The sequence below is a fragment of the Micromesistius poutassou genome (genome assembly GCF_964030765.1).
Source record: "Micromesistius poutassou genome assembly, chromosome: 18".
Classification (NCBI taxonomy): domain Eukaryota; kingdom Metazoa; phylum Chordata; class Actinopteri; order Gadiformes; family Gadidae; genus Micromesistius; species Micromesistius poutassou.
In genome coordinates this window covers 11,933,570-11,956,775 of record NC_140288.1, presented here as the reverse complement: position 1 = coordinate 11,956,775, position 23,206 = coordinate 11,933,570, and the positions used below count along the sequence as shown (strand labels likewise).

Genomic DNA, 23,206 nt, shown 5'->3' with positions numbered 1-23,206 from the left:
TGGCCGCCGCAGGTGGGTGCTCGGGGGGGGGGTGGTCCTACCCTGGTCTTATGGGGGGGGGGAGGATGAGAGAGGATCTCAGAGACCTGTGTTCTCTGGCCTTGTGATAGTCCAGCGGTGGGTCCACTCTACTACACTACTGAGCCAGGCGGTGGGTTTAGCTTTAGATGGGGTTACAGTGTCGTGGCGCAGGGATTCGATTCCCAGCCGAAGGGTTCTGGGTTCGATCCCCAAATGAGAAAGCTCTTGAGAAAGAGGCCCTAACCCTCCCTGCTCCTCAGTGAGGATGGATCTCTGCTCACTAGAAGCTGCTGTGGGATGGTCCGCTAAAAGACATGAGATGGGATATAGATAATTAGCAATGAATGAATAAAATAATTCATAATTACGTCCCCTCCCAGGTGAAGGCAGCGAAGAGATCGCCAACATGATCCACAACTACATCAAAGAGATCGAGGAGCTCAGGTATCTATGACAACCACCTGGACACGCCCCCTCCACACCACAACGGCGACCTGACCCCCGTCTGACGCCCCTCCCTCACCCCTCTCCCCCTCTCCCCCTCTCCCCTCTCCCCTCTCTCCTCTCTCCCTCACCCCTCTCCCCCTCTCTCCTCCCCCCCCTCTCTCCTCTCTCCTCTCCTCTCTCCCCCTCTCTCTCCTCTCTCCCTCTCCCCCCCCTCTCCCCCCTCTCCTCTCTCCCCTCTCCTCCCCCCCTCTCTCCTCTCTCCTCCCCCCCTCTCTCCGCTCCTCCCCCCTCTCTCCTCTCTCCTCTCCTCTCCCCCGCCCTCTCCCCTCTCCCTCTCTCCCCTCTCTCCTCGCCCCTCTCTCTCCCCCGCCCTCTCCCTCCCTCCCCCCCCTCTCCCCTCCCTCCCCCCCCTCTCCCCTCTCTCCCCCCCCTCCCCCCTCCCCTCTCTCAGGGCCAAGCTGCTGGAGGCGGAGGCGGTGGGGGAGAACCTGAGGAGGAACCTATCCCGCGCCGCCACGCGCTCCGCCCTGTTGGCCGGCCCCCGCCCCCTTCGGCCCCGCCCCCTTCGGCCTCGCCCCGGAGAAGGAGTCGGCGGAGATCATCGAGCTGGCCAAGAAGGAGCTGGAGAAGCTGAAGAGGAAGGAGAAGAAGAAGAAGAAAAGGTGAACCAGTTCAGGAACTGAGTCGCGTGCATCTCATGGAGAAGCTCTGCGTGTGTGTGTGTGTGTGTGTGTGTGTGTGTGTGTGTGTGTGTGTGTGTGTGTGTGTGTGTGTGTGTGTGTGTGTGTCTGTGTTTATGTGTTTGTTTGTGTGTGTGTGTGTGTGTGTGTGTGTGTGTGTGACTGTGTTTATGTGTTTGTTTGTGTGTGTGTGTGTGTGTGTGTGTGCTTACACAGTGCATTTCTTTTGTCTTGACTTCATTTGTTCTACTTTTGCTGCTTTCTCTCTCTCTCTCTCTCTCTCTCTCTCTCGGACCGCCTTGTAAACTATCCTCGCTCGCCCCCGCTCTATGTCTATCTGTCTCTATGCTGTCTGTTCCTCCACCATCCTCATCCTCCCCCTTCGTCTTCCTCACCCCCCCTTCCTCCTGAAGGCTGCAGCAGTATGAGGACGTGCACCCCAGCGACGGCGACACCGCCAGGTTTGATAGGCTCCGCCCACATCAAGGGGCCGTCAATGATTGTGATCCCGAATCCGGTTCAAACAAATCCCAGATTGGGATTTGGATTGGTCGGTTGTTTGACCCTCGACCCCTAGCTGAGATCCCGAGTTCCGTATCACCCACACTAACCAGCCATCAGCGAATGATTATTGATGAAAAAAACATGATTGATTAACTCGTTAACTTTACCAAGATGTCAATTAAGATCAAAATGAGTGGTTCATAGATCAACACACATGATGGACATGTGAGACGATGCACGCCAATTCTTGAAACATAATTGAATGGTCAGTGATTAATTGATCATCTGGTTAATCCCTTTAATCCCAGCTGATCGTCACCCTACTGGTTGATCAGACCCATGATGGGTGGTTCTCCTTTAGCCCCTGACCCCCCCCCGCCCCCCGTGGAGCGGTGAGGAGAGCCGCACACTTTCAGACCCCCTGCCTCCCGCCCCCCTCTGGTCCCCCCGTCAAACTGAGCACAAAGCCGGATCAAACCGGGTCCACTTTAGTGGTGATTGTTCCCATGGTGCATTGCGACCCCCCCCTGATCCTTACCCTGACCAATCAAACCCTCGTCTACCCGGTATCACAGCTGGATAACTTCATACTGTGTGCTCACAGCTGTCCTACTGCATCATGGGAACACGCCAGCGGTCCCAGTCCGCCCAGTCCTCTGAGTGGTTCTCTCTCTTACCATATGACAGGGGGGGGGGCACAGTAGAAGGTGGGTCTACTGACGTCGGTTGGCTCCTCCTCCTCACCGCTCCACCGTGATGATGCTGATTAGAACTCGATGATGTCATCGGTATGAGTCGCCAACCGAATGTTCCTCGACGATGAGGATTCTAATCCCGGCTGATTTGGAATCAGCTGCTGGTCGGATCACTTCCTGTCGGCCACGCGATCCGCACGGATCCCTTGATTTGGAAATTCCGTGCGATCGTCGGTCCGACGGATTTGAGTTTGCCGCTTGGGTCTGATTGGCTAACGGTGATGTCGTCCCTCAGTGTCACGAAGGAGGTCCCGGACAATGAGGAGGAGAACGCCGGACAAGACCCTGAAGGGGTAGGTCAAAGGTCACAGGTCAAAAGCCACACCTACACTCAATTATAAAAATGTGTTTCTTTCTGAAAGAAAGAATTAGCATGCAGTAGATTCAAGTTTTGCGTGTTTGTGTGCGTGTACGTGTGCGTGTGTGCATGTGCGTGCGTGCGTGTGTGTGTTTGTGCACATGTATGCGTGCGTGTGTGTGTTTGTGCACATGTATGCGTGCGTGTGTGTGTTTGTGCACATGTATGCGTGCGTGCGTGCGTGTGTGTGCACATGTATGCGTGCGTGTGTGTGTGTGTGTGTGTGTGTATGTGTGCGTGCGTGCGTGCGTGTGCCCAGGACACCAGTGACCACGAGGAGGAGGAGGAAGGAGAGGGGGAGGGGGAGGAGACGGAGGAGGAGGAGAGTTTGGAGGACTCTGACTCTGAGGAGATGGACGAGAAAGGTATACCTCCAACAGAACCAATAACCTGCTGGTTAGGGTGTTTGGATCCTTGGTTCGAACCCCAGTTCTATTGCTAACAGAGGATTAAGTGAAGCGAAGAGAGACTGGTTATGATGGTTTGATCACCCAAACCAGTACTGTCCTTTAATGGGATAACTTTGGGTTGGAGCATTTTAAAGTGTGTGTGTGTGTGTGTGTGTCTGTGTCTGTGTCTGTGTGTTTGTGTGTGTGTGTGTGTGTGTATTTGTTTGTCTGTGTGTGTGTGTGTGTGTGTGTGTGTGTGTGTGCCTATGTGTGTCTATCTGTGTGTGTGTGTGTGTGTCTGTCTGTCTGTCTGTCTGTGTGTGCATGTTTTTGTGTACGTGCCCACGTCTGTCTGTGTCCGTCCTTCAGAGAACTTCCAGGCGGACCTGGCCAACATCACGTGTGAGATCGCCATCAAGCAGAAGCTGATTGACGAGCTGGAGAACAGCCAGCGCCGGCTGCACACTCTGAAGCAGCAGTACGAGCAGAAGCTCATGATGCTGCAGAGCAAGATCCGCGACACGCAGCATGAACGGGACAAGGTGCTGAACACCATGGGTAAGGCTCACACTCAGCACAGACACTCTAGTGGGGACCTACTGACTGAACACCATGGGTGAGGCTCACACTCAGCACAGACACTCTAGTGGGGACCTACTGACTGAACACCATGGGTGAGGCTCACACTCAGTACAGACACTCTAGTGGGGACCTACTGACTGAACACCATGGGTGAGGCTCACACTCAGCACAGACACTCTAGTGGGGACCTACTGACTGAACACCATGGGTGAGGCTCACACTCAGCACAGACACTCTAGTGGGGACCTACTGACTGAACACCATGGGTGAGGCTCACACTCAGCACAGACACTCTAGTGGGGACCTACTGACTGAACACCATGGGTGAGGCTCACACTCAGCACAGACACTCTAGTGGGGACCTACTGACAAGGTGCTTAACTCCATGTGTGAGGCTCACACTCATGACAGACACTCTAGTGGGGACCTACAGAAATTATGACATTATAGGTACTTAACAACACAGGACCGCTATGAGGTGGTGAGAGACACACAAAGGGTAGGAATCAAGACTTAATGGAGACATCACACGTTACACACACACTGTGGGGACGTATCAACGGGTGAGACTCACACACATTACAGAAAGTACTACCTCGCCGTAACACAACAGGCCAGAGGCGTGGATGTAGTGAGGACTTTAGGGTTTAGGGTCGGTCCAGCACGGTCCGGTCCTCTCTCTCTCTCTCTCTCTCTCTCTCTCTCTCTCTCTCTCTCTCTCTCTCTCTCTCTGTCTCTCTCGGTCCGAGCACCCATAGCAACGGTCGGCTGGGACAGCGGTCTCCGTGACGACGGTCTCCTCCTGTGTGTGTGTGTCCTGCAGGCTCGGTGGAGACGTGCACGGAGGACAAGGCCAAGCGGGTGAAGGCGGAGTACGAGAAGAGGCTGAGCTCCATGAACAAGGAGCTGCAGAAGCTGCAGTCGGCGCAGAAGGAGCACGCCCGGCTGCTGAAGAACCAGTCGCAGTACGAGAAGCAGCTGAGGAAGCTCCAGCAGGATGTGGGCGAGATGAAGAAGACCAAGGTAGCGGCACACAGAACATAGAACCGTCGTTAGGACTGGAAACGGGTCCTCTGTTTTGGTGTGATCTGGAAGGTTATAAATACGAAGGAAGACTTTCAGTCCATCAGACTTTATTGATGAAGCAGTTTCTGTGCAAAACAGTCAAACAAAGTGATTCAAGGTACAGCATGCAACTTATGTACTGTACTGAATCATAAAATGACCACCACATGTCATCAAAGACTGAGGAAATATTCTAAGTTGAAATTCTGGCTTCAACGACGACAATGATGATGATACGGCCAGCATGTTGTCCTTTGTAGTGTCTGTTGTGCGTGGGGACGTTCGTTTTGGTTTTGTGTGTGTGATTCACCATCTCAGAATACCAGGGCTGCCAAATATGAAACTAATTGTCCCATTGCGCTGCAGCCATGGAAGCAGGCAACTAAACTTGATCAACTGAGATTGTTCTAGATTCTACCAGACCTCAAAGCCTTGTCAGAGCTCTGCTACAACACGGTGAATCTCAGAGTTAAATTTGATAGACGGAGACACCCCTTAGAGCGATTTTTTTTTATATTTACTGACGATGAATAGGTCTTGTGGCAGGCTGTTCCAGTAGTAAGGACTGTGGACATCAAATGTTGCCTCCCCTTGTATTAATTATATTATAATAAAGCATTTTAGCTAACGACACACAAAGGTTTGAGGAACTAGAATTGAAAGATAAAAATAAAGACACAGTAGAGCACTGCAAAACTTTTAAGCCGCATTGCTTAGCAACACCCAATCAGAAGCCCAGGTGAGCAGCCTCCCCCTCACGGCCTGTCGCTTGCACTTCCGCCGCCGTCCACCAGGTGGCGCTGATGCGGCAGATGAAGGAGCAGCAGGAGAGGAACCGCGCGGTGGAGTGCCGCAGGAACCGGGAGATCGCCTCTCTGAAGAAAGACCAGCGCAGATCAGAGGTCAGAGGTCACGCAGAGACGGGCAGAACGCTCAGTACACTACAGACCGCCTGCTGGTAAACCCTCACTGTGTTAAAGCTTCCTTATGGTTCCACGTCCACGCAACACAGGGGGTTCAGGGTTCCCCCTCACGTCCTTGAGGACCCTCCTTGCGTCCACTGCAGGGGCCGGATGTGCGCCTCCCAAAAATGTTAACCTTAACCGTCGAGGCGAGCAAGGGCTGTGATTGGTCCACTCACTAAAACCCGACACAGAACCAAAACAGGTTCCCGACTGCGGCGGAGCGCCTGCGTAGTCGTTGCGTCGTGTCGACGTGGAACCACAACTGAGCCTTTAGGAAGGGATCGTTCTTAACATGTTCAGCAATTACTTTGAGTTTGTTATGTCATGAATACTCTCTGAGACATTTTGATACACTTTACAAATGCGATAGAGTACAATATTAAGAACAGTTATGAATATCTATTAAAAAGTCACAAGCATACAAATTTATTAGCAGAACGAGGAAGAATGAAGAGAACTAGACATTTAAATACCTTTAATAATAACTTTAGAGTATAAAGTAGTGTATTTACAAGGCTGAAAATATATACGATGAATATACGGTGTATATTATGTATTTATGTAATCAAATTAAACGAATGTATATCTTTAGAGTTGCTAGGTAACTGTAGTCACCTAGCAACCTAGGTGTCAGCCAACTAGTGTTGCCAGATATAATTAGGAAAAACAAGCAACTTTAAGTCAGAATTAGCGCCTGTGCACTTAAATAGTGAGTCTTATTCCAACTCGGAGCAGATTGTCAGCCTTGTGTGATTAATAACCAGAGGGCCTAGCAGTGTGTGTGTGTGTGTGTGTGTGTGTGTGTGTGTGTGTGTGTGTAGCCGTTGTAGGGCTTACGTAAGGCGGTTCCTGTCAGTGTATCGTTTACACGGCGTGAGTCCACGGTAGATTACATACTAATGACAGCCAAAGTTTTTTTTCCTAACTTATCAACAAATAATTTTTATGCGTTCCCTTAGCAGTTATACTCCACATGTCAGTTCCCCTGGCCCTCGATTAGACCCCAGTCTCTGGGAGAAGGAATAAAGCGTATCTAGTGTGAGATAGAGCGGTTTGAGGGGCTCTGCTGAAGCTGTCTCCTGGCGTCGCCCGCAGCACCAAGTGAAGCAGCTGGAGGCTCAGAGGAGGCAGCAGCAGCTGATCCTGCGGCGCAAGAACGAGGAGGTGAGGACCGGAGAGAGGCCGCCCGTCATCTGTAGTCTGTGACTATTGTCATTATGTTTTTATTTTCTTTATCTTATTGGTGTTGTTTTTTAATGACTTTTGTGTACCTTTGTCCAGTGTCCTTGAGTGCCAAGAAAGGCGCCTTCAAATGAATTGAATTATTACTTTATTATAATCCAGCGTCACCTGGCAGACTCTCATCAGACCACCATCACAGTTTGAACTACGACACGATCCCTACTAAGAATTCCAGCACCGCTATATTAATTTATATTATTTGGTATGAGCGGGAGTGCAAAAACATGTCCAACATTTAAGTGCTTTCTAATTAACCCAAGAGAGACGGTGCATCGCAGCAAAGTGTGTTCTTCATTTCCTATTGATTGATTCTTAAGTGTGTCTTTGTTAAGAGCTACACGTGAAGGCCGCTGTGATGACTTCCTGTTTCCTGTTGCCCAGGTGACGGCCCTGAGGCGGCAGGTGAGGCCGTCCTCAGGTAAGGTGGGCCGGAAGGTCAGCCTACCGGAGCCGCTGCCAGACCCCGCCCCGCGGCCCCCCGCTGGGGGGAGGCCCCCCCCGGGGCCCGCCCCCGTCAACGGAGCACGGTGTGTGTGTGTGTGTGTGTGTTTGTGGGGGGGTATGTGCGAATGTGGAAACCCTTTTTTTTTTTTTATGATGTTTTCGACCTATTGACCGGCTGATTTCCCCCCCCCCCGTACACAGGAAGTCCCCGGTGCAGACAGGAAGTGCTCCCACCAAGCGCGCGGCCCGTGTGAAGTGGCAGGCCCTGGAGCGGCGTGTCAGTGACATCATCATGCAGAGGATGACCCTCTCCAACATGGAGGCCGACATGAACCGCCTGCTGAAGGTGACCTCGCAAACATGGCGGCCTAGCCTGATAGCTTAGCGGTCAGCAGAACTTGATCACCTCGCACTAGTCGTCGTTCTAACGGAATTAGTCTTTTTTTTTAAATTTTTTACCAAAGGCTCTTTGCGGCATGAATTTCTATAAAAGCAAACTTTTACTTTGAAAATCTCCCCCCCCCCCCCCCAGAAACGGGAGGAGCTGACGCGGCGCAGCGAGCGGGTGAGCAGGAAGAGAGAGAAGATGGCGGCGGACGGGGCGGACACCGACCGCTCGCTGCCGTCGCTCCACGAGGAGCTGGAGTCGCTCGCCGCCAACATCGACTACATCAACGACAGCATCGCCGACTGCCAGGCCAACATCATGCAGATAGAGGAGGCTAAGGTCAGCAGCAGGGGCTTCTGGGTAACGGCGTTCATTACAGGATGTGTCACCAACATCCTCTACGTCGTGCAGATAGAGGAGGCTAAGGTCAGGAGCAGGGGCTTCTGGGTAACAGCGTTCATTACAGGATGTGTCACCATCATCCACTATGTCGTGCAGATAGAGGAGGCTAAGGTCAGGAGCAGGGGCTTCTGGGTAACGGCGTTTTTAGGGTTACATGCAGACTACATGCAGATTAGAGGCACACACACACACACACACACACACAGGATGTGAGTCAAGGGGGTTTTGGGTAATTTCGTTTTAATGTATGGAAAATCAGCAACTACACAGTAGCATGCTAATTGGTGTCAGGGTAGTCAACTGGTGAAGCTCTTTGACTCACAGTAGTCTGTAGAGAGCAAGAACTCCCCCTGAAGTACAGGTACAGTACATCGATCTTAAAGTGGTCTTAACCTGTAGGTGGCAGCAGACCGACACTAGCTTTACGGTGACTCCAGACCGTAACATCGTTGTGTTTGTGTGTGTTTGTGTGTGTTTGTGTGTGTTTGTGTGTGTTTCTCTCCTGATGGGAGACAGGAGGAGGGAGACCCTTTGGACGTAACCACGGTGATCAGCTCCTGTAGCCTATCAGAGGCCCGCTTTCTCCTCGATCACCTCATCTCCATGTCCATCAATAAGGTACCTCTCAGATCCAGGACATAGTCAGCACCGCAACATACTGACAACGCAATGGTCTTTTCACAGATCAAGGACATAATCAGCACCGCAACATACTCACTACCACACAATAGTCACAATAGCACCACAACAGCACCACAGTCCACTCCCATACATCTACAGTATCAGGACGTAGGCAGTACCACAGTATCGGGACATCGGGGTCTAACTACAGTGCCAGGGCAAGTCAATGTAAGAACTGACAAATTAAAGTAACAAAATAAAAAAAATTTGGGACCGGATTCTAGTCTGGTGCCTCCCTTGAACCAAAGTCTAGTCTTTAAAATGTAAAAACAGAAGGATGACTACACACAATACTCATTCAAGCAACAACAAAAGCTTTGATTGGTCTCTTCTTTTTGCTCACAAAGGTCAGGGTGATTACTCTTCTGATTGGCTGAAATTGCTACCAATTTGAGCCAATCCAAAACAAACGCTAGCCGTGCCGTTTGCGGTGCCTGGAATCCCTGATGAGGGGCACCGCTGCCCCCCCCCCCACCACCACTCTGCACCCCTCTTGTTCAAACGAGACATATTTAGACATCAAAAGATAGACGGAATAATACTCAAACACAATTCTACGTCTGAGTGCAATTTGTTAGAAATGCCACAGCCACCCCTCAGCTCTTCTGCAGCCGACTCATTCGAAAGAACCTGCCTCTGTATGAGGCCACTGATTGGTCGAGGCCCCTTGACCAATCAGGGCAGCTGTTCCCTGATTGGTTGCATAGTGGACGCGTGGGGTATCCCCCACGCTCACTACGTTAAGCACTTGTGGCGTCTTGAAAAGTGCTTGATCAAAGCAAGTACATACAAGCACTAGAACATTAGAACAAATGACCCTTCTACCTGTCCCTCTTCTACACCCTACGAGACGACATTGACATTCAATTTACATTCATTTAGCAAAGACTTACAATGAGTACATTTGTCAGAAGAAAGAGAAACAGCCATATGTCGCTGTGGGTACAGTACGGAGGTTCATAGAACCAACAACCTTGTTGGTTAAGTCGCCCTCCCCTCCCCTCCCCTCCCCTCCGCTCCGCAGGGGCTGCTGGCCGCCCAGAAGGACTCCCAGGTGAAGGTGATGGAGGGGAAGCTGAAGCAGACGGAGATCAACAGCTGCACCCAGAACCAGCTGCTGTTCCACATGCTGAAGGAGAAGGCGGAGCTCAACCCCGAGCTGGACGCGCTGCTGGGGAGCGCCATGCAAGGTACGGCGGCGCACGCTAACGGTACACACGCTACACACGCTAAAGGCTTAGTCATGGTTCCACATCGCCGCAGGATAAGGGCGTTTACGGACGCATTACGTCCTTGCGTCCACCGCAAGGTGATGACGTGTGCCTCCCAAAAACGTTCACCTTGCGTCGAGGCGCAAAGGGCTGTGATTGGTCCGCTAACGTAAACCCGACATAAACCCGACGCAGAACCAAAAAAAAAGGGTTCACGACTGCGTCAAAGCGACTGCGTGGTCATTGCGTTGTGCGTCAACGTGGAACCACAACTGAGCCTTAACGGTACACACGCTGACGGTACACAGTGACGTTAGCTCATTAGAAATAGCAATCAAAGGAGTGTGATATTGTTTTATAACCCAGAGACACGGGGCTGGGTGAGCGGGTGTGAGTGTTCTGTTTACGTCTCGTCTCCACTCCGTGGTTTTTGATTTCATTCCTCTGTTTTCTTGTCTCTGTCGTGGTCGTTGGCGTGTGTTCAGAGTTAGGTTACCTGTCCTCAGGTGAGTAATGGAATCAGGAGAGCTAGGCAGACGCACAATGCAGGATCTCTGATTAAAAAATAAACCAATTAAACAGTTTACGTCATTTAATCTAATCTGGAGATGAGCTCAATGTGAGCTGAATTAAGTTAGCATCTTAGCCTTAACGTTAGCCAGCCTTATGTAGCAAGTTAGCCATATGCTAGCCAAGCTTATGTAGCATATGAGTCTTAGGTTAGCAAGCCTTATGTAGCCTTGTGTTAGCCAACCTTGTGTAGTGTAGCACATTAGCAAATCAAGTGTTTGCAAACGGGTGAATTTCCCGAAGTCATTCTAATTATATCTAAGGCTAGAGTCCTGCAGCGTGCCTCGCTAGCTCTGAATGCTAACCAAGTGGGCGTATCACACCCATGGGCTGCATGAGGTGCTAACTGCTGAGGTCCCGTTGTTGTGCCTGCAATCTCCGTCTGTTGTCGTACTAAAAACTCGGCGTCCACCAGAACACACTAGAACCAAAACACACACTAGAACCAAAACACACACACAGTACCAACACCACCACAACACACACTAGAACCAAAACATACACACAGTACCAACACCACCACAACACACACTAGAACCAAAACACACACACAGTACCAACACCACCACAACACACACTAGAACCAAAACACACACACAGTACCAACACCACTAGACCACACTAGAACCTGGTTCACACGCTGGAATCAGATGAGAACACACACTCACTCACTCACTCACTCACTCACCCGCTGACTTGCTCCCTCACACACACCAATACTAGAACACACACACTGTGTGTACACAACAACACACACCCACCCTCCATCACTCAGGTCTTCTACTGACTGTAGTGAAGTAAAACATCTGGCCGCGCCCTGACCCTGACCCCCTGACACTTGAACCTTGACCCTTGACCCTTGACCCTTGACCCCTGCTGTATACTCACAACCCCCCCCCCCCCCCCCCAACCCCCCATGACTGCTGCCTGAAGCCAACGACTGCTCCACAATAGATTATGTTGATGGTGTTGATGGTGAAAAAACACACTCATATTCTTTGTGTGTGTGTGTGTGTGTGTGTGTGTGTGTGTGTGCGTGCGTGCGTGCGTGCGTGCGTGCGTGCGTGCGTGCGTGTGCGTGCGTGTGTGTGTGTTCAGAACACGGAGAGGACAGCAGTAGTGATGAGTCGAGTCCCAGTCCGACCGCAGGCAGCAGGTATGAAATATGACTTCTGATAATTTATCTAAAACCATATTGTGTCCTCTGGGATTAGAGCCCACGTCATCCTGTGTTCCTGTGCGGGTTTGAGCCCTGTGTAAACAGGAAGTCACACTCAGAACAACACTAGACACAATGGATGTATTTGTATTATTATTATTGAAATATTACCTGTATGAAATGTGCAAATCCCCTCTGAAATACAAACAATATTGACAATATATTGAATGTATTTATTTATATGTAATATTCGTAAGCGGTACAGAATAGTTGTGCAGAGGCCTGCAGCTCTGAGGTATGAAGAATGTTCCGTGTGGAGAGTGATGCAGTGTGGATCATGTCTTTGTTAGCACGCTGGCTCCAGACCTGATGACGTCATGTGGAGAAGGGAGACAGAGGAGTAAGGTACGGCTCGTCGCTACACTATTCAAGTAAACTTTATTGATACTGCACTCTTCAAACACAACGCACACTCACTGGGCTTCAAGTAAAAACATGACAGCACATAAAAACAATGCATAAAAGACAATTGAATTTAAAATAACTGTAACTGTAAATGGAGTAAATCGCTATCTTAGGACACTAACCCTCATAGTTTGCTGATATTTTTAATGAATTCCCTGATTGGTCCATTGACCTGTCAATCAACCTGCCCGTCGACCAATCCCGTGCTCTTCCCCAGGCTCGGAGGCGGACCACCACCCAGATGGAGCTGCTGTACGCGGGCAGCGAGGATCAAACCTGCGAGCCGCCCCCGGAGGACCCGGAGGACCCGCCCGTCTCCCCCCCACTGCCTGCCCACGTACACGCTCCGGCCACAGTGCACGTGAGCGAGCGCGAGGGCACAGCCGCCGCCCCGCCCACGCTCCGGACGCCGAGCCGGTAGGTTCCCCCTGGGCGGACGTGTAGGACAGCAGGTCTGTTCCCCCTGGGCGGACGTGTAGGACAGCAGGTCTGTTCCCCCTGGACGAGTAGGACAGCAGGTCTGTTCCCCCTGGACGGACGTGTAGGACAGCAGGTCTGTTCCCCCTGGATGTGTAGGACAGCAGGTCTGTTCCCCCTGGGCAGACGTGTAGGACAGCAGGTCTCTTCCCCCTGGACGTGTAGGACAGCAGGTCTGTTCCCGCTGGGCGGACGTGTAGGACAGCAGGTCTGTTCCCCCTGGGCGGACGTGTAGGACAGCAGGTCTGTTCCCCCTGGACGTGTAGGACAGCAGGTCTGTTCCCCCTGGGCGGACGTGTAGGACAGCAGGTCCTAACACTAACCCTAACCCAGAGGGCTGAGCTCACAGCCTCCTCGTTGCCCCGGGCGCATAAGCCTCACTTTACCGCGCACGTTCACCATCTTTTTTATTTGTTGGTTCAATGTGTTTATGGATATTGATATATCCTCCTATAAGCATTATCATTGTTAGTAGTAGCTTTGTATATATTTATTTTATCCTTGAATTTTTTCATTTTTTATTACCTGCACCAAAATAGATTATTTGTGAATTCAGAATCTGCATTTGAATCGATCTGGATGTAAATTCAAGAGGCTGGATAACCTTCTTAAGTAGTTCTTTAACTGTTTTTTTGGTATATAACCATGTTGTCTACTCAGTGGTTCTAGGAAATGACTAACGTATTAATAATTAGTAATGAACGTATTGGTGGTACGACTACTGAATTTAGCAAAGAGAAAGTTTGAGACTTACTAGTGATACCTGAGGACTTGGTGAGGACTTAATGCACATACTCATTAAGCAAACATACACACTTTAACTTTACTTTGAGAAGCTTGCGTAAGGATGAGCTAACGTCTTTTTATAGCCGGCAGTCGCAGTTAAAGTCACTGTTCCGTTGCCACAGAAACTAACATCCAGAGTACATGTTTTTATTTTTAGGAATCGTTCAGGTTGATCAAGTTTGAATGTTGCATAGATTAGTTTTGTAAACATCTAAAGCGTCTTAAAGCATGGTTTTATGGTCGGAACCAAATTATTTTGATAACAAGTAAGTAACAACAGTTAGCCAAGCTAACATGCTATGTTACAGTTAGCCAAGCTAACATGCTATGCTAGCCAAGCTAGCGTCTGCTAGCTTGGCTTTTGTGCAGCATCATGCTACGTAACGTTAGGCCAGCGCACCCTGGTGTTGATGATGAGTATTGCCGTAATGTCGGGTCGGTGTGCTACACCAGGCGTCGGAGGACATGCAGTGCCTGACATGCTAGGTTGGCTAACATGCTAAATAAGTTTAGCTAACATACAGCTAAAATGCTACGTAAGGTTGGCAAACATGCTGTGTAAGTTTGGCACACATAAAGCTAACATGCTGCGTAAGTCTGGTTCACATACAGCGAACACGCTGCGTGAGTCTGGTTCACATACAGCTAACACGCTACGTGAGTCTGGTTCACATACAGCTAACACGCTACGTGAGACTGGTTCACATACAGCGAACACGCTGCGTGAGTCTGGTTCACATACAGCTAACACGCTACGTGAGCCTGGTTCACATACAGCTAACACGCTACGTGAGACTGGTTCACATACAGCTAACACGCTACGTGAGACTGGTTCACATACAGCTAACACGCTACGTGACTGTGTATCTGTCTTCAGGTCGGGTGCCAGGTCTCCTATGGGTGCTGAGAGGAAGTCAATAGAGCGATCGCCGCTCAGTCACAGACGGTTCCTGGAGAGGGGACAGACCCCCGGCCATCCACCCCCTCACTCACCCACCCCCAGCCCCACACCCCCTCACACAGCCAGCCTCTCTCCCACCCCAACACACACGGCTAGCGCAGCCGAGCTAAAGACCAAAATCTCAGATTACAAAGCACAGTAAGTAGAACCACCGCAACCACAACTTTATATATTTTGCAACTCCTATATATGTAGATTTCTTTAGATGAGCTTGTTTATTAGTTTGAGTTTGTGTGCTAATGAACTTGAGCTCTTATCACTAACCTGTTTTTATGTTGTGTTTCAGGTCAGACCAGATGCCTGTGTCTGAGGGCCACAGGTGAATATTATCCTCTGTGATCCAAACCTGCAACATTAGTCGCAGGAACATTAGTCGCAGGATTAGTAGCAGGAAGTCACACTGTTACCACACAGTTAGCATCGCATGACATGACCCAGTTTTGAATGATCATTTGACTCATTCATCAAGTTACTGCTGAGTGGTTTGAGTAGACAGACGGATTGGTGGCTCGGTGGATGGCTGTTTGTTTTAACCCCAAAGGGGAGTTGGAACAGAAGCACACATTCTGAAACAGAACATCAACATAAAGAGTAGGAATAAAGTTGCAACTAGAATCAAAATAAAGTGAAATAAACCATAAACCAATTATAACCAAATAATATTTTTACATAGTTTACATATTTTGTATAGTTACTGTCCTCTATTGGGTCATAATGTGTGTGTGTGTGTGTGTGTGTGTGTGTGTGTGTCTATTTGTTTGTGTGGTGTGTGTGTTACAGTTATTTATACACGATTGTTCAACCAGTTTGCTCTGTGTGTCTTGTGTTTCGTCCCTGTAGGGGTGAGATCAAATCGGTGTCCCCCCCTAAGTCCAGTAAGGGCCCCGGGGGGCTGCAGTGTGTGTACGTGGCCGAGGGCCACACCAAGCCTGTCCTCTGTGTGGACGCCACCGATGACCTGCTCTTCACCGGCTCCAAAGGTCCCGAACACGCTCCTAGCATCAAACACTGGCTGTTGTTACACTGGCTGTTACACTGGCTGTTGTTACACTGGCTGTTGTTACACTGACTGTTGTTACACTGTCTGTTGTTACACTGGCTGTAGTTACACTGACTGTAGTTACACTGACTGTTGTTACACTGGCTGTTGTTACACTGTCTGTTGTTACACTGTCTGTTGTTACACTGGCTGTTGTTACACTGGCTGTTGTTATTGGTTGGTCTGTTGTTACACTGTCTGTTGTTACACTGTTGTTACACTGGCTGTTGTTACACTGGCTGTTGTTACACTGGCTGTTGTTATTGGTTGGTCTGTTGTTACACTGTGTTGTTACACTGTTGTTACACTGGCTGTTGTTACACTGGCTGTTGTTACACTGGCTATTGTTACACTGGCTGTTGTTACACTGCTGTTACACTGGCTGTTGTTACACTGGCTGTTGTTACACTGGCTCCTAGCCTACACTGGCTGTTGTTACACTGGCTGTTGTTACACTGACTGTTGTTACACTGTCTGTTGTAACACTGTCTGTTGTTACACTGACTGTTGTTACACTGTCTGTTGTTACACTGACTGTTGTTACACTGTCTGTTGTAACACTGTCTGTTGTTACACTGACTGTTGCTTCACTGTCTGTTGTTACACTGGCTGTTGTTACACTGGCTGTTGTTACACTGTTGTTACACTGGCTGTTGTTACACTGACTGTTGTTACACTGGCTGTTGTTACACTGGCTGTTGTTACACTGTTGTTACACTGACTGTAGTTACACTGACTGTTGTTACACTGACTGTTGTTACACTGCTGTTACACTGGCTGTTGTTACACTGGCTGTTGTTACACTGACTGTTGTTACACTGACTGTTGTTACACTGGCTGTTGTTACACTGTCTGTTGTTACACTGACTGTTGTTACACTGGCTGTTGTTACACTGACTGTTGTTACACTGGCTGTTGTTACACTGTCTGTTGTTACACTGACTGTTGTTACACTGACTGTTGTTACACTGTTGTTACACTGTCTGTTGATACACTGTCTCTGCGTGTGTGTGTGTGTGTGTGTGTGTGTGTGTGTGTGTGTGTGTGTGTGTGTGTGTGTGTGTGTGTGTGTGTGTGTGTGCCTGTGCCTGTGTGTGTGTGCCTGTGTGTGCGTGTGTGTAGACCGTACCTGCAAGGTGTGGAACCTGGTGACAGGTCAGGAGATCATGTCTCTAGGAGATCATCCCAGCAGCGTGGTGTCAGTCAGGTACCTGTCTGTGTGTCTCTGGGTCACCTGTCTCTGTCTGGTACTGTTTAACTGTCTCTCTCTCTCTCTGCATCTCTGTCTCACTACCTGTCTCTCTCTCTTTTCAGGTATACCTCTAGTCTGGTCTTCACCGTCTCCACCTCCTACATCAAGGTCTGGGACATCAGAGACTCTGCCAAGTGTATCCAGACTCTCACGTGAGTTCAGAGAGTGTGTGTGTGTGTGTGTGTGTGTGTGTGTACTATGCAGTAACAGTAAGGTGTGTGTGTGTGTGTGTGTGTGTGTGTGTGTGTGTGTGTGTGTGTGTCCAGGTCGTCCGGCCAGGTGAGCTCGGGGGACGGGGGTGGGGCCCTGCGGACCGCTGGGATCCCCCCAGGTGAGAACCAGATCAGCCAGGTGGCCCTCAACCCCGCCGCCACCTTCCTCTACGCCGCCGCTGGCAACGCCGTGCGCATGTGGGACCTCCGCAAGTAAGACCCCACCCTCAACACGCCCTCGACCACGCCCTAAACCACATCCGGAGCACACCTAGAGACCACGCCCACACACCACACCTAGAGACCACGCCCACACACCTAGAGACCACGCCCACACACCACACCTAGAGACCACGCCCACACACCTAGAGACCACGCCCACACACCACACCTAGAGACCACGCCCACACACCACACCTAGAGACCACGCCCACAATCCCCCTCCAACTACACTGTCTCTCTCCCCCTCTCTCTCTTCCTCCAGGTTCGTCTCTACGGGTAAGCTGACGGGTCACCTGGGTCCGGTGGGGTGTCTGACGGTGGACCAGCTGGGGCCGGGACAGGATCTGGTCCTGACCGGATCCAAGGACCACCATGTCAAGGTATACTGTATATAATAATATAATATATATAATAATTATATATAATAAATCACTATATATATAATAATATAGTGAGTATACTCACTACTGTACTATTCCCTCGGTGGTGCCTCAGCTGGATTGTTTGCTCTTCTAGCAGCTTCAAATCTGACCTGGCATTCTGCGCAAGCTTGCTCTTCATAGTTCAAGTTCAAGCAGAGAACAGCGCATTACAGTAATCTAGTTTTGATGATATCTGACCACCACTTTTAACCACAGCATCCGCTGTGGTTAAAAGTGGTCTGATTTGATCTGATTTGAACACTTAACACGCTGATCCAGAGAAAGCAGATTCGAACAAGACACTTTGACATGGGACCTTAGGGGGAGAGCCTTCAACACACAGCAGTGTGTGTCTTCAAGTTGTATCGGTGGTTGCTTCAGGCAGATGATTACCAGCTGTGTTTTCCCTGTGTTATGGTGCAGGTCGTTCTGGGGACATCCAGACAGACCTGACCTCCAGGGTCTAGACTCTAGGCTTATGAGTAGAGGTGTTAGCACAGCAGTAATGTCCTTGTGTTTGAGTCACACAGACATGGCCCTCCAGAAGGCCGGGTTTTGTACGGTTTAGTTCATTCAGCATTGCCCTTTCTCTGTCCTGACACAACCTCACGGACCTCTCAAGCCAAACAATAAGTAATTGTAATTGCTCCAGAGGTAGAGCGCGTTGGCTGGTAACCGGAAGGTTGCTAGTTCGAGCCCCGGCTCCTCCTAGCGGAGTGTGGAGGTGTCCCTGAGCAAGACGCCTCACCCTGACTGCTCCCGACCAGCTGATTGTCGCCTTGCGTGGTTGATACCCCCGTTGATGTGTGAACGTGTGATGAATGGGTGAATGTTGGGCGATATTGTAAAGCGCTTTGAGTGGCCGCTGGTCACTGGGTTCAAGTATCTAGGTCCATTCACCATTCACCATCTGTTCTCTCCCCCCAGATGTTTGAGGTGGCAGAGGGGGCCCAGGGCAGCATCGCCTCCTGCCTGACCTTTGAACCCAAGCACCAGGACTCTGTGGAGGCGCTGCTGGTCCACGGGGACACCTTCTACAGCAGCTCGCGGGACCTCAGCATCAAGCAGTGGGACCTGAGCAGCAAGCAGCTGCTGCAGGTAGCGCGCTAACGGTCCCAGCTGACACCCCTGGCTAGCACCACCAGTCAATGCTAGTTGTCAATGCTAACATCAATACAATAGACCTTATTCTATAAACGTCACCGCGTTCGCGGCGGCCATATTGTTGACATAGTTGACATTCCTAACATACGCGACAAACTGAGGATTTGAGCCAGCGAAGGAGAGATTTATGGCTGGCTAGAATTAATAGGCGAGACTTTCAGCCGACTACTCATAGCAAAGTCTGTTCCCAACATTTCACCACAGGTAACGAGAGAGTTACCTGTGGTAGTAGTTAGGGTTAGATCGGGAGCGTACCTATGTTCCCCGGTCGCGACTGTGTTTTTCGTAGGCGGAATCCGGAAAAAGTTCCGCCTCAAGCGCTAGGATTGGACAGACAGCCTGTCAGGCAAACTCACAGGCTGACTCCTAACCCTAAACCTAACCCTAACCATAACCATAACCCTCACCTTAACCCTAACCATAACCCTAATCGTAACCCTCACCCTAACCCTAACCATAACCGTAACCCTAATATTCATTCTTCCGGATTCCACCTACGAAAAACACATTCGCTCCCCGGTCACATACAAAGCGGGGAACATAGGGATGACCCCGTTAGATCGGTCTAGCTCACATAGTCTATACATTATTTTATCACAGGGAGTAAGTTGTAACGTTATGATGGATGGTTTCCATTTGATAACGTGCGATCGTATGGAGGTAGATTTGTGTCTTTATTATGCAATCAAGCATAATAGGTTTGAGAGCAAAACTTTCCACACTGCAATCAAAAAATAGATTTGAGAGCAAAACTATCGACACTGCAATCAAAAAATGTTTTATTGCAAGTAAAATAAATGTGAAAAAATATATATTAATGGGAATCCAAAAGTTTTGCTTGCTGTTGAGCTGAATCTCGTGGGCGGGACCTACGCCGAAAGATGTAAGACACGTCTCTATTGGCCAGTCTCGATCGGAGTGACAGCTTGGCAACTCCGCTCCTGAGTCCCTCTCGGTCTCATCATGGACTTCAAAACTCCCTCTCTCGTTACTAACTGTGGATGTTGCCAAGCTGTCACTCCGATCGAGACTGGCCAATAGAGACGTGTCTTACATCTTTCGGCGTAGGTCCCGCCCACGAGATTCAGCTCAACAGCAAGCAAAACTTTTGGATTCCCATTAATAAATTTTTTTTCACATTTATTTTACTTGCAATAAAACATTTTTTGATTGCAGTGTCGATAGTTTTGCTCTCAAATCTATTTTTTGATTGCAGTGTGGAAAGTTTTGCTCTCAAACCTGTTCTGTTTGATTGCATAATAAAGACACAAATCTACCTCCATACGAACGAAGCCATAATATTGACAACTCACTCTCAATCAGGGTCATGTCAACAAAATGGCCGCGGCGACGTAAAAAGGGGCGTGCGAATAACCTCTATACTGCGTCCATGGCCGTCAATGATGCATTGAATAGGCAGACATCAATGCAATACATTGAGATTTACATTCAGGGCATTTAGCAGACGCTTTTATCCAAAGCGACAATATATCGCTGTCGGTACAGTATGGATGTTCATAGAACCAAGTGCCAAGCACGAACAAGTACTATTTTTAAGTGCCAGGACGTACAACATACAATAAGTGCGTACATTAAGTGCCAGGACGTACAACTTACAGTAAGGGCCTAAGAGGGGTTGGGGGGTGGAGGGAGGCTAGTCCAGGTGAACTCTGAACAAGTGATAATGCAATAGTGATAAATCCATAACGTCGTCAAGACTTCACAGTCGATGGTTTGTAGATGGTTTGTAGATGGTTTATAGCCCCAGATCAAACAGCTGTCGCCCTCTCCTCCCCGCCCGCCGTCCTCTGCCTTCACGTTACCTAGTGACCAGCGATCACTCGGCGACCAGCCGCCACTGACATCATCGTTAGTCGTCATGGTTACTGGCTGTGTGAAGAGTCAGGTATAATACAGTAAGTGCTCAGTATCACTGCCGGTAACAGTCAGAAGGCCGTGGCCCCACAATGGGCTCAAGTCCCTGTTCCTCTGCCGAGCTGTGCTCCAGTCCTGTCCAGCGCTCCTCTCAGCGCCGGGCTCTGCGCTTTTCCAGCGTTTTTTTGGACAAGCATCAAGTTGTTTCCAGGGGCGCTCCCCGCGGCGGGATTGCCGCCTCACACCCCTTCGTTCCGCTCACCCGAGGGTCGTGTGTTCTGTGCCCTTCTCCCAGCAGTGTGTGAGCAGTCCCGGGGACTGGGCCGGCGCTCTGAGCCTGGTACCCGGGTCCCCTGTGGTGGTGGGGGGCTGTCGGGGGGGCCTGCTCCGCCTCTGGCACGCCGAGACCCTGAGCCCCCTGGGGGACCTCCAGGGACACGACTGCCCCGTCAACAGCATGAGCACCAACAGCAGCCAGCTGTTCACCGCCTCAGAGTGAGTCGGGGGGTCGAATCCCACCCATGGAGATTTGAGAGTGGATCCTCTCACTGATTTGCATCAGGGGCTCATATCTTTTTGAATGAGTCCAGTTGTAGGTTTAAATCCCTTTGATTGAGTTATGAAAAGGATTTGAGTCCATGCTCGAGTTATGCGTTCGTATTATCTTGAAAGATGAGTCTGGTTGTGGGGTTGAATCCCCTGTTTGTATGGATTTTTGCTTCCTGTCATTTTTTTCAAGTACAAAAATCCCCCAAAATGCAAATTAGGTAGAACAGACTAGATGAAACTAATGTGTGTGTGTGTGTGTGTGTGTGTGTGTGTGTGTGTGTGTGTGTGTGTGTGTGTGTGTGTGTGTGTGTGTATCAGTGACAGAACGGTGAAGGTCTGGCAGGCTAAGGGCCTCCTGGAGGGAGGACTTCATTGATGATCTCCACCCAGCTGAGATGAGCTTCACCAGGCTGAAGGATGGACTCCACCCTGATCCCAACTCTCCACCAACCTCCACCATCGAGAAACCCCAACCCCTCCACCTTAAAGAGGTCCCCACCCCCCAACCCCTCCACCTTAAAGAGGTCCCCACCCCCCAACCCCTCCACCTTAAAGAGGTCCCCACCCCCCAACCCCTCCACCTTAAAGAGGTCCCCACCCTCCAACCCCTCCACCTTAAAGAGGTCCCCACCCCCCAACCCCTCCACCTTAAAGAGGTCCCCACCCTCCAACCCCTCCACCTTAAAGAGGTCCCCACCCCCCAACCCCTCCACCTTAAAGAGGTCCCCACCCTCCACCTACTCCTCCATCAGGAGGTTCCCACCCTCCACCTACTCCTCCATCAGGAGGTCCCCACCCTCCACCTACTCCTCCATCAGGAGGTCCCCACCCTCCACCTACTCCTCCATCAGTAGATCTATGCTGGACATGTCCCATTGAGTTCTAGTCCCAGCGCCTTACGACCCACGGTCACTGTTCCGGGCCGCCGTCGCGTGTGAGCGTTACCATGACGCCCCCGGGTTGGCAGTGTTGGGTTACCGTGATAAGTCAATCAAACATTCTGGGAAACACCCCGCCCCCCTTCTGATTCTAGCGAATGGGAGCGCAGTGTTCAAGAGGCAGCAGGAACCAGCAGTTACCCATCTTTAAATACAAAAGTGGGCCAGAGAGGTGGGCAGGGAGCAGCTCCTACAGTCGGTTGGGTTTCTTCAAGGAAGAGCTCCTATCCAAACCCAGTGCAAGGGCGTTCTGACCAGGGGTTGGGTGTCTTGCTTGGGAACGCCTGGGGCTTGCAGGGATTGAACCTACAACCTTCTGACTGTGATTCAAACACCCTTGACAAAAGACTATTCCGGCCCCCGGCCTTCCCCCCCCCCCCCCCAACAGCAGCACAATATTAATTATTCTGACACTTGATGAGTCATTATGTAATGTTCGTTATGTAACCAATGAGTAAGCGAGTTTCCGAGCATGCTTCAAAGAGGCGTGGAACCAGAAACAGAACACACAACGTAGCTGCGTCAGCTGACCTCCAGGTCCGCTCCACTGCTCACGGTGGTCCTCCAGCGTACCGGCTCCTCCCCACGGGGGACGGGCGGGCCTGTAGCCCTCCCCTCGGCTTAAGAGACGGTGGTACAGATTACTGTAGGTCTGGAACAAAGACCTTCTGCTGCCCCCTGGAGAGCTGCCTCTCCTGGGAGCTGTTCATGGAGGAGCGTCCAGTTGTCTGAGGATGATGTTAGTCGTCTGGCTAAACGGAGGGCGGCCATGTTGGACAAACTGCCGGTGTAGAAGAGGAAAGTTGAAGAGAAAGTTGGTCCAAACTAATCAAAAGTGACTTTTCTGCATCTGAGCTCAAAATCAGCCACTGGCTGAGATCTGAAACCCAGCTTGTTTATCTGCTCACATCTTTTATATTGGTTACGTCACCATGGAAACTGTCGTGGGACCACACTGAACACTGTTTTCATCGAATATCA

The 23,206-nt window shown here is 50.3% G+C and overlaps 1 protein-coding gene across 1 annotated transcript; it reads left to right on the top strand.

Moving 5' to 3' along the window:
* Positions 1-427: 427 nt before the first annotated feature.
* LOC311363358 (kinesin-like protein KIF21A) lies at positions 428-21,844 on the top strand (the record flags this gene model as incomplete). The annotated part of the gene is made up of 26 exons (XM_084483306.1): positions 428-465; positions 1,562-1,609; positions 2,643-2,700; positions 3,025-3,130; positions 3,524-3,712; positions 4,560-4,759; positions 5,596-5,703; positions 6,862-6,930; positions 7,390-7,535; positions 7,654-7,798; positions 7,985-8,179; positions 8,759-8,860; positions 9,948-10,113; positions 11,803-11,860; positions 12,214-12,268; positions 12,546-12,745; positions 14,469-14,690; positions 14,839-14,871; positions 15,393-15,532; positions 16,714-16,798; positions 16,906-16,995; positions 17,110-17,268; positions 17,540-17,657; positions 18,627-18,797; positions 21,034-21,233; positions 21,606-21,844. The coding sequence occupies 26 exons, from the start codon at positions 428-430 to the stop codon at positions 21,661-21,663; spliced, it is 3,159 nt and encodes a 1,052-aa protein (XP_084339432.1). The 3' UTR covers positions 21,664-21,844.
* Between the last annotated feature and the right edge of the window lie 1,362 nt (positions 21,845-23,206).